General features: G+C 32.8%; 1 protein-coding gene across 4 annotated transcripts in view; it reads left to right on the forward strand.

Annotated features, from left to right (window-relative positions):
* The window catches only part of LOC106068145 (uncharacterized), a 34,700-nt gene extending 22,355 nt beyond the window's left edge, over window positions 1-12,345 (forward strand). For 3 of the 4 annotated variants that reach the window (XM_056011515.1, XM_056011517.1, XM_056011516.1), the window contains 3 exons: window positions 759-944; window positions 8,031-8,231; window positions 10,301-12,345. In XM_056011515.1, coding sequence (XP_055867490.1) covers window positions 759-944; window positions 8,031-8,231; window positions 10,301-10,653 — 740 coding nt within the window. In that variant the 3' untranslated portion in view covers window positions 10,654-12,345. The remainder of the gene's footprint in view (window positions 1-758; window positions 945-8,030; window positions 8,232-10,300) is intronic. The other variant, XM_056011514.1, reaches the window with a different exon arrangement.
* The last annotated feature ends 325 nt before the right edge of the window (window positions 12,346-12,670 follow it).

The raw sequence follows: 12,670 nt of genomic DNA on the forward strand, positions 1-12,670 counted from the left end.
TAGATAGATAGATAGATAGATAGATGATAGATAGATAGATGATAGATAGATGATAGATAGATGATAGATAGATAGATAGATAGATGATGATAGATAGATAGATAGATAGATAGATAGATAGATAGATAGATAGATAGATAGATAGATGATAGATAGATGATAGATAGCTAGATAGATAGCTAGATAGATAGATAGATAGATAGATAGATAGATGATAGATAGATAGATAGATAGATAGATAGATAGATAGATGATAGATAGATAGATAGATAGATGATAGATAGATAGATAGATGATGATAGATAGATAGATAGATAGATAGATAGATAGATAGATAGATAGATAGATAGATAGATAGATAGATAGATAGATAGATGATAGATAGATAGATAGATAGATGATAGATAGATAGATACATAGATAGATAGATAGATAGATAGATAGATGATAGAAAGATAGATAGATAGATAGATATAAAGATAGCTAGATAGCTAGATAGATGATAGATAGATAGATAGATAGATAGATAGATAGATAGATAGATAGATAGATGATAGATAGATAGATAGATAGATAGATAGATAGATAGATAGATAGATGATAGATGATAGATAGATAGATAGATAGATAGATAGATAGATAGATGATAGATAGATAGATAGATAGATAGATAGATAGATAGATAGATAGATAGATAGATAGATATTACCTATTTTCTTACAAAGAATGACATTGAGTGACTTCAAAACGTTTCCCAGAAAGAAATATGGCCACAGCTGCTAGACAAGTGAGATGGAAGCATAGACGCAAAAGTTGGACACCCATTGAGACACTAAATGACGGTTACTATAGTAACACTGGCTGTTTGATAATGAACTCTAGTATAACACTAGAATTTGATTTCTGGAATGATATTTTCTCATTTCAAATCATATTGTTTACAGGTAGAGTTATTTACTTTCGGAGTTGTTTTTTACAAATCTATAACATAAAGAAAAAAGTAAAGCGTATGTATATATGTATGTAAGTATGTATGTAAGTATGTATCTCGCAATGTTGTCATTCGCCAAGGCTAGGTCTAATCATGGGCGTAGCCAGGGGGGGGGGGGGGTTTGGGGTTCAACCCCCCCCCCCCGAAATGAAATCCCCCCTTCGATGGGGGGGGGGGAGACGGACTTTAGTGACTGATTTTTTGCTTTGATTTTCTTTATTTTAGGTAAGATTTTAATACTAAACCATCAATTGCCCCAGCGCAGCCAAAGGGGTTTTGAGTTTAAAACCCCTACCATGGGGTTTTGAGTTTGAAACCCTCTACCACGGGGGGGGGGGGGGGGAGACGGACTTAAGTGACTGATTTTTTGCTTTGATTTTCTTTATTTTAGGTAAGATTTTAATACTAAACCATCACTTGCCCCAGCGCAGCCAAAGGGGTTTTGAGTTTAAAACCCCTACCATGGGGTTTTGAGTTTGAAACCCTCTACCACGGGGGGGGGGGAAGACTGACTTTAGTGACATGTTTTTTTGCTTTGATTTTGTTAATTTTAGGTGAGATTTTAATACTAAACCATCACTTGCCTCAGCACAGCTAAAGGGGTTTTGAGTTTAAAACCACTACCAGGGGTTTAGAGTTTAAAACCCTTACCAGGGGGTTTTGAGTTTAAAACCCCTAACAGGGGGTTTTGAGTTTAAAACCCCCTACCAGGGGGTTTTGAGTTTGAAACCCCCCTAACAGGGGTTTTTACAGTTAAATCCCCTTCTTCTATAAAACAAAACACACAAAAAATGCAAACGATAATCCCCAAATTCCAAGTGCACAGTTAAGGAAGATTTTGATTTTAAAACCCCTCCAAAATTTACGATAGACCCCCTCTTCAATATGGAAAAAAAGCAAATTATGCACTCAAAATGTTATGAGCGTAGCTAAATGGGTTTTGACTCAGTTTTAAGTTTAAACTCCCCTCCAGTGGAGTTTGAAGCTAAAAATACAACTTCAATAAAAAAAAAAAAAAAAGCAAATTACACACTCTAAAATCTAAGAGCGTAGCCATATGGGTTTTGAGTTTAAAACCCCCGCCAGCGGGGTTTGAAGTTAAAAAATACATCATCAATGTAAAAAAAAAAAAAGAAAATTACGCACTCAAAATGCTTTGAGCGTTGCCAAAAGGGGTTTTGAGTTCATATCCCCCTTCACAAGGGTTTGATGCTAAAAAATACCTCTTCAATATAAAAAAAAGCAAATTACACACTAAAATTATTTTAGCGTAGCCAAGCGAATTGGGGGTTTTGAGTTTAAACTCCTTTCCTCCAGATGGTTTTGAGTTTAAAATCCACCTACAGAGCGTTTTGAGGTGGAAAACCTCTATCTTCAATATTACTCTAAAGCAAACTACAGTTACCAAATTCTATAATCGTTGCTAAATTGGGGTTTTGAATTTAAAAAACTACAACGAAGTCCTGAGATTTTTAGTTTAAAACCTCTAACAGATGATTTTGACGATAAGACCTCACTTTTCGATATAAAATCTAATGCAAACCACAGTCACCCAATTCCAAGAGCGTATCCAAGAGAGGTTACATTTCTACCAGTTGCGGGGCTCCATTAAAAAAGTGCAGTGAATAGTCATCTGCCGAAATTGAAAAACACTAAATGTGGCTCAACAAAGATGGCTAAGACAGATTTTAGGAGTTAGTTATTGAGATCTGGTCTAAATCAAGGAAATCCTATGCCGAACTGGGAGTCGACCCCTTAGTAAAATTGTGACAGAGCGTCGCATGAGGTTTGCGGGACATGTTCTCCGACAAAATAAATTACGCATAATAAGAAACGGGATGACATCCTAGTACAACTTGGCGCCACACATTCATGGAGGTCCTCGGAGCAGGTAGGAAGAGGCTTCAGAAATTACAAGTGACAGTTTTTTGTGGAAACAGCTTGACGGCAAATGCGCCGAACGGCGCGGCAGGGTCTTAGTCAGTAAAAATAGCACATACATTTTTGAAATAAGACTTTTTAATAGCAGGAAAATGCACTGTAGATACCTCAGAATATGCATTTTGTTGACAATCTATGCCAGAAATAGTGCTTGGCGGCGGGGCTCCGCCCCGCTCTAGGGTGAGCTCCTAGAGCTCCCCAGAGCCCCTTGCTGGCAATGGAGGGGAGTCAATAATTTTTTCACTAACTCCAGGAAGAACCTATTCTAGGGCACAATAAACGTGTTCCAAAAGAATGAAGGGTCAGAATGTAATAAAGATTATGAACACACACACACACATACATATATACACATTTTTTTTTCGCGAGGGGGGGGGGGCGGGGGGGGGGGAGAAAAAATTCCCCCCCTAAACCCCCCCCCCACCCGAAAACAAATCCTGGCTACGCCCATGGGTCTAATACTATGTTCCACGTTTCGCAAACATTAATTTTTACTTTTACACATAGGTCTACACATTTGGAATCTTGTCCATTCATTATATTATTTAGTGAATATTAACCTTAACATGTGTGTTTCAAAAACATTTTTTACATAAATTCATTGGCTATAAATGTGAATAGCTTTCGCCGTGATGACCTACATTCTCATATTTCACTCATATCGCGCGCACTATTACATGCTCCGCGTAGTGATACAGGTCATAATATTGCGCAGAAAAAAGGCATATTATTGAATAATAGTAATAAACTACTAACATGATACAATTTACTTTACATTGTGTTTTTAAAAGCTTATTACAACTACACATCTTTTTTTTTAATTTATTTCTTTGTTTGAATTCACTAATGCGCATTTAGACCTCTTGGAGGCGCGGTGGCTGAGCGGTAAAGCGCTTGGTTTTGGAACCGGGGATCCCGAGTTCAAACTCTGGTGAAGACTGGAATTTTAATTTCGGAATCTTTGGGCGCCTCTGAGTCCACCCAGCTCTAATGGGTACCTGGCATTAGTATTCGAAATTAAAGGCGTTTTGACGTTGTGCTGACCACATGACACCCTCGTTAACCATGGGCTACAGAAACTTATGACCTTTACATCATCTGCCCTACAAATCGCAAGGTCTGAAAGGGAAAAATTTACTTTTTTTAACTTTATTTAGACCTCTTAACTAAATATTTACAGCTATACACAACAACAGTGTAAGCACATTAATAGCGTGTAAACAATGCTGCCAATATGATTTGACACGACAAAAACTCAAAAACATGATATGATGTTCTTTATGGGGGATATTAAATATACTAACATAAAATACTTAATTAATAAGCTTACTATTCCCTTCCATTCACTCTAAAACTTATAGGTCATGAATTTTTAGTGAAAATAGATCTAGGTCTACAACTTAGTGACGTCACTAGGGCGCTCGGGGGATCGGGCCGCACCGGATGATACCCGGTATGGTGTGACACCCAAGTGGTAAAAATGCACTTCTAGCAAAAAAAACAAAAACAAAAAACCACACAACTTAAAAAATGTGTCAGTAAAAATATTCAAAGGAATTAGATTGTTTTTTAATATAAAATTTGACTTAATGAGTAAAAATTCTAAAGCAATTGGTTTTTATAACTTTTATTGTTTTGATAATAAGTGGACATGTTAAGAATAAGAAAATCACGAGAAGACTTACGAACCTTTAACAAGCTTTAAGATTTGTAAAACAACTATTGAAAGGGAAGTCATTGCTCTGATTAACGTAACGAAGAAGAAAATAAAGAGGCACATCATGAACAGACTGCTTGACATCACAATGTTTCTTGAGAAGAGTGCTAGGCAACGCTGCGCACTAAAATGTTATAAATTGTTTATAAATGTTTTAACAGACCCCGTTAAGCGACAAAAGATACAAAGTGCTGTGGTCTCTTGTATCATAGCACACCTAACATTGATCTCTGAAGTAATAAGGGATTCATTTTAATATTAGCATTGGGAGCGTTCAAATGACAGAAAATGTTTTAGGATTTTTTTCTTTGACGATAACCAACGCTGATGTTAAAAATTCTGATATCTTAAAATGATTGGGCCTGACTTGTGATGTGTTGAGCTCATGGATAGGATAATGCAGCTACAATATTTGTGAGTTAACGAAGGGGTGCAAGCAATTTAAAAAAATCAGAAACGCAATTTTTAATGATGTGTATATTGTTTATGACTTTAATTGGGTCAAAATCCCGAAAATACTTCCTGCATGACTTTTTATGTAGTCTTAAATAAAATCTTTCATCGCTTTTACCCCTCGAAGGGCTATTTTAATTATTCATACTGGAGTAACATTAAAATAGCTCTAAACAAATCGCTATAGCACTCCTCATACTACTATTAGAACTGTGAAATAATGTTTTAATGTTTGAAGGCGATTTGTGGGATGGCACCCTGAGCTTACCGCACCGGGTGACACCCTCGCTAGTTACGCCACTGCTACAACCAGATAAGGCCTCTTAACATTATTTCGGATTTCATTAAATGTAGGTCAACGTGTTTAGTCATTAACTAGGCGACTAAGGCATTCCTATTTTGGGGGATTCTGGATCTAGATCTGAGTGGGCCACAACCTGCCTTTGTACCCCTTTTTTTTTTCAGCTTATGGCTTTTTTTTTTTTTTGACGTCATTCCACTTTTTAGATAATCCTCATACTTTTTTTTTGACGTCATTCCACTTTTTAGATAATCCTCATACGTTTTCTTTGACGGGCACCTACCACCGATATTGTTTCCATTTAATATCAGGGAGATTACATTTTTCAAGTTTAGGAAAAAGGCAGCAGGATATCATCCGCGGCCTGCGGGCCTACGTTATTGGTTATTGATCTATTGTACTGAATTAAGATCTATGTCAAACTTTTAGAATGTTCCCTTCACAATTTAAAAAAAAAATTGCCATAAAGTAGAGTGTGAAATTTGTGAAAACGGCTTACCCGTTCGGCCAGCAAATTTAAATAATTATAAATTAGTGTGAAAACGGGTTTACCTAATTTGTTAAAAAGATTCGTACTTTAATAGAGATACAATTAGGTACTTTTGTCTATTTTTAGGGTCTTAAGATTGAGGTAGAGACATTAAACTTAGACTACGGTCTTCGCCATGATCTAAGAAACATTTATGCCAAGTTTTTTCAGGAATGGTGAAATAGTTATTCATACATACATAACAAAACATATATAACATAAAAAACATACATAACATACATAACATACAAAATATAACATACATAATATATATAACATACAAGAGATACATAACATACATAACAAAACATACATAATATAACATACATAACATACATAAGATACATAAATAGCATATATAATTTAACATACATAACATAACATACATAGCTTAACATAAAATAACATACATACATTACATACATTACATACATTACATACATTACATACATTACATACATTACATACATTACATACATACATTACAAACATACATTACAAACATACATTACATACATACATTACATACATACATTACATACATTACATACATTACATACATTACATACATTACATACATACATTACATACATACATTACATACATTACATACATTACATACATTACATACATTACATACATTACATACATTACATCACATACATACATCACATACATACATCACATACATACATCACATACATACATCACATACATACATTACATACATACATTACATACATACATACATTACATACATACATTACATATATATATATATATATATATATATATATATATATATATATATATACTAGCCTGACATTACCCGCCGCCTGCCGGTCTAAGGTTGTGTTTACTAATCTAGTGGATTGGATTTAGATGTATGTTAAACTTGGCTAATGATCCTTTCAAGTTTTTTCTCTTTCGGTACGAAAATAAAATTAGGTTTGCGAAAATGGGTCTACACGAAGCCGATACATTCATATCTATTAAAAACGAAAAGAGCGATAGCTTTGTTAAATGAATGGGATTATAAAGTGAACAATTAAACGAAATAATTTTTAGTACGCGATTCATGAATGAATATAGATCTAGGCCTATCTCAACTCGGCTTCGCAGCTATTGTAAATGAATGTAGTCTCTTAAAAATAATGCTTTAGAAAACTAAATTTGAAATGAATGGACTATAATTAGTATGTTCATGTGTTAAAGTATAAAACTATCTGAGCGAAGAAAAGTTTGATCATCTTAGAGTTGAATTAGAGCTTTAGATCTAGGGATGGGATTATAAAGTAAACAATTAAACGAATTAATCTTTAGTACGCGATTCATTACGGTATTGTCTAATGCAAGAATGTTCGTCAGGAAATCTGTAGTTACATATATAAGGAGCTAATTAATCTAAAAAATGCTTTTGAAACACAAAATTGAAGGTTAATTTTATTATAAAATGAAATCAAAGGATCTTCTTTTGTATTTTCATGTGTCAAAGTAAAAAACTATCTGCGCAAAGTGTATTTCTTAAAATTAGATCTAGGTCTAAATCCTTTCGATCTTTTCTCATGTCAACATTGTAGACATGACCTAGATCCATACAATACTAAAGCTTTAATTTATTTTTTTAGGGTCTTAAGTTTTTTTTAGGGCTACAATACATACACTAAGGTCTAATTTTTGGTACCCAAGAAACATTCCTGCCTAGTTTTATCAAGATTGGTCAAGTGGTTTTAATGTCTATAAGTAACATACATACATACATACACCACACATTCTACTTTATAATATATATAGATATATATATATATATACAAAAATTACATACATACATTATATACATTACATGCATTACATACATACATACATACATTACATACATACATTAAATACATAACATACATACATCACATGCATAACATACATACATCACATAGTACATTACATAGGCGTTAGTTCTGCTTTATTTTACAGATTGTGCGAAATTCACTTTAAGCTAAATAGTTTCACCTCTTCTTACATTGTAAATATATGTACAATAACATGCTGTTAAATATACATCGTGTTGTGAACACACTCACCAATGAATTATGTTTCAAAGACTTTTCACGAGAGGATGGACATGGAACCTTCTCTGTGCAGCTCCTTGACAGCGTTGAAGATCTTGTGTTTAACATCTCGACCAGAGGAAAAGATGTATTTGTTCAGAAAGCCATTTTTGGAGCAATCTATTCTTTTAGGACTGTCTACATAAGAGTATTGAGTGGGACATTGCATCTTTGTGAAGTAGAAATCTACGGAGGTAAATAAATGTACATTTTGTTTGAGTAATTCTATTTTGAAAGAATTGTTCTTTAAATATTTTTCTTTTGCATTTTCTCTTATTACAACCAGTCCAAAATGACTCTAACGACTATAAATTTGTTAAGTTGCAGACATCTATGTATATTTGTGGGGAAAAAAGACTAGCTAACAAATGTATTTGGAAATAAAATCGTATTTGAATTATCCCATGGCTTCGCCGTTGTTTTGTATTTTCCTCCCTGGCTATATATTATTTAGTTACCATATACCCCCTCTCATTTTTAAAAAGGTTATATAAACTCACTCTGTCACTCTGTCTTATGTCTGGTAAAAAATTGAATCAAGTTATTTGATCCACACCTAATCACTGATCAAATTTAAAGGTTGCACAATTATTTTTCTTATCTGACAAAACAAGAATCAATTTAACCCTATAGTTCATTGATTATTGGTTATAAATAATTTTGTCTGGTATGGAACAAGGGAAAGAAATTTTATTTGACTGATGAGGCGATATAAGTATAATTAGTCCACTTTATACTTTATCGCTTAAATGATGAAACTAACAATAGATGTCTATGAAATTTTCTATTTTTATATGTATTTCGCTGGCATATTGTTTAGTGTATTTGCTTAAGGAGGCTTGAGTCCTAGACTTGAAATTAAATAGTACAATTCTTTTTTTTTATAAAATACATTTATAAAGCTTTACCCAAATGCCAACCTTTTTTTAAAAATAAATTAATACAATTATACTAAATATTAGCTTTGTAAAAAAAGACTTTTTTATACTTGTTTTTTTTTTTGTATATAATATTTATTTATTTTATCAAGACACAATGTCAATGTCAATCTTTAATTTGATTCATCAATGCTAAATCTCCAACTACATCGTTCAATACTATATCTCTAACAAGATAAAGTATTCAGTTTATATTACTGCCTTAAAGTGTTACAATCTTAGTTGTGTATATCCAAACTTTAATCTTTAAATAAGGCTTACATTTTTTCGTGAAGGTTTTGTTTACTGTCTAGGCTGAAGATCAATGGAAATATTCCTTGCAATAATGAAACATTTCATGAAATATATAGAATAAGAAACAAGGTTACAAAGACAGTGTGTGTGGAAACACAAACTGAAAATCGGCCCCCGAAGTGGTCCACCCAGGCAGGTAAAAAGGCAGGTTTCAATATTATCAGAATGAAATTCTATCAAAGACAAATGACAGAAAATAATGGAGAAAAAAAAAGGTTAATAGATCTTTTGTGGTGCCCCAGCAGACCAAAGGATAGGTGAAAGTGAATGTGAAGTTAGATGTGAACCTCGCCTTAACTGATATCTTATAATGAATATCTAAATGATCTAGATGTTTTGTAAAGGGCCAATCTCTTATTCCTCAAGAATAAAACATTTCCGTAATAAAAAAAGTGCAAAAAAAATAAAAATTTTTGTTATTTGGTTTGGTGTTGCGATACCGCCATTGTAGGTCACACTATAATATGAAAAACTACTAATTAGTCGTTGTTTTAAATTATGCCTGACTTATATGCATACTAAATAATTTTTTTCTCTTGAAAAAAATAGTAAACCTTTTTTGTGTGAAAATATAGTACTTAATATAATAGAACTTACATAACTTAACAATACAAATATATAAAAAAATATTGGCAAAAAATCTACAACTTTTAGCATAAATGTGTTAAAAATATGGTAAATAGTTTGCTCCCCTAATAAAGAGCCTCAAGTGTTTATTACTATTAATAGCGACTTGTAAAAGTGGTGTATTTTTTGAAAAAACTGCTTGCATAAAACATTTTAAAAATTAGATTTTTCACATTCAGAATAGAAAAAAGTAACGTTGCATCAGAACTTTGAATGGTCTAAAATATTATGATGTCGGATTTTCACTTTTCTTTTCTAGTTTTCGAGATCTAAACGGGACGGACGGACAGACAAGCCACACAAAACTAATAGCGTCTTTTCCCCTTTCGTTGGCCGCTAAAAATGAAAGTCCTCCATAAGGTTTATAAAATATAAAATGATTTGTAAAAATATCTTGTTCACAGATTGCCAGAAGCCATATTACGGACCCACTTGTCAAGATATATGCTACCTGTCATGTCTAGATCAGGTCTGTACTTATGAAGGTGAATGCTTCAGTTGTGTGCCTGGACACAGTGGTATTTACTGCCAGGACCGTAATGATAGTGATTATGTAACTCTGGCAGCCAGAGCAACTGCTGAAGCCGATGATTCCAGCCATACAGAAGACTATTCTTTGAAAAATATTTATATTGCAATGTTAATACAAATGGTTCTGTTAATGTGCGTACTTTTTATAGGGAATAAATATTTTTCTGCTCAATCTAATCCACGAGCGGATGCAGCCTTTTTGAGTCGGGGGCCCAGTAAACTCTAACCCTGTGTATAAACGTACACACACACAGCATGCATATACATATATTCAAAAGAGAGACAAAACAGTGGTCTATATTACAATAATAGCAGCGTTTTTCAACTTTCGTCAGAAAAAAAAACAAAACTAATAGAGTTGCGTTGGGTGGCTCTTCTTTTTAGGCAAAGAGCTTAGAGGTTGTTTTTTTAATTCTTACTCTCAGAAATGCATTCTCCTGACATCTCAATCTCATCAGTCCTAAAAAGGCAAGTCAAAATAAGTTAAAAAAAAAAAAGTCACGTGGGGTCAAGGGCTGATACTGAAGTATGACTGACAATCGAGTTAGATGCAACGTAATTATATCTTTATGATGCGGATTTATCGTAATATTATCTCATGTTAAGATAGACCTCTTGTAGTCGGCCTGTTTTTTGGTAAGAATCAGACGCCAACAATTTTGACACACGCAGAATGTCTAAATTTTAAATTATGTTTTTACTTTTAAAAAATCTAATATCTATTCATAGGCCACAACTTCATGGAAATACCATCAATTTGTTCCTTAAAAAGAAAAGATAACTCACAGATTTATAATGTCCAATTAGAAGAATGGATAATACCTGAAAAATATTTGAAAAAGACGTTAATTAATAAATAATTAATTGTGTTCAATACAACTGATTGTAACTTCGCTTTGCTACAGAACTATAATTTTGAACAGAAAAAGTTAGTAAGAAGCACAAGAACTGACGTAGACCAATTAGATTGTACCATAAATGTGTAGATTCTCAAAGTTAACAATGTTACTCAACTATTTAAAAGTTTCTCGTGAATTCTAAATTTTCGAAAATATTGGCTTTGGTTAAATAATTTTGACTTTTTCACGCGCTATTACCTAGTCTCTTTCGCCATATTTGACTATTGTATTTTAACGGTCATCTTTTGATCAGAAAAGGGGAGGGAACGCTAGAGTAAAAGCTATTAATCATATAAGAATTATCTCTCCATTTTCTAATTATTGTTAATATAAAGAACTGGGGTCGAGGCGATTCATAACTAAATATTAGCATAAATAACTTATAATAATGACACTTTTTATATACAAAAGAAAAAAGTATTGGTCTGTCCTATTAAAAATAGGTTTGAATATCAATGAGCAACTTATATATATTCAACTAATTTTGTTCATAAACTCTGATTTCTGCATAAAAAATGGTCTGTACCCCACTCAAAGGGTTAGGGTGGGGAGGGCAGTAGATATAATCGCCAACCCCCCTCCAAATCGGCCAACATAATAGCGTGGAACCTTACCGAAACTAATTTGTCCCTATAAAAAGTTTTAAATAATAATATTTGGTTTTATTATTTTATTAGTGCCAACTTCAGGAGAAAAGTCGCTTACTTTTGTACATTTTGTCTGTCGGTCTGTCTCTCCTTCCGTTTAAATCACACAAAAAAAAAGAATAAAATAAAAGAATATAAAAAATTCTGATTTCACTTTGATATTTCCTTCCAAACCATTGCACTATTGTTACTATCTATAATAGATTGTTCCGTTGGTGTTTGTGAAGAGCTAATTAATACCAAAGAATGTTTGGTCTTCTAACTTATATTTAATTTAGTTTTCCTGGTTAAACGTCGAAGAAACTCATGATCAAGTTGTTCCAGATTTTTTAAATAAAAAAAACACGTAAACGCTAAATGAACATTTCTGTACTGTATTCTGTATTTCATTACCTAAAAAGTTGTTTCGGGTATTGTTTTATAAGAAAAAAATACGTGTTAGGGTTGTTTGAAATCGCACTTGTGACTTAAATTACACCAAATATTCTTGGACAATATGTCACTTTAGTTTAATTATAGATATCAAAATGTTTCGGATTTTTTATTTAAAACAAATTTATGTCAAATAGGTTATTTTACACAAATGTCGACAATAGGTTGTTGAGGATTTAAATAGGAGAAAGTAATTAACTACAAACGGTTGTTAAAAATCACTCTTTAGACTTCTTTTACTTATTATCATTATATATATATATAT

The sequence above is a fragment of the Biomphalaria glabrata genome, chromosome 14, assembly GCF_947242115.1.
Source record: "Biomphalaria glabrata chromosome 14, xgBioGlab47.1, whole genome shotgun sequence".
Classification (NCBI taxonomy): domain Eukaryota; kingdom Metazoa; phylum Mollusca; class Gastropoda; family Planorbidae; genus Biomphalaria; species Biomphalaria glabrata.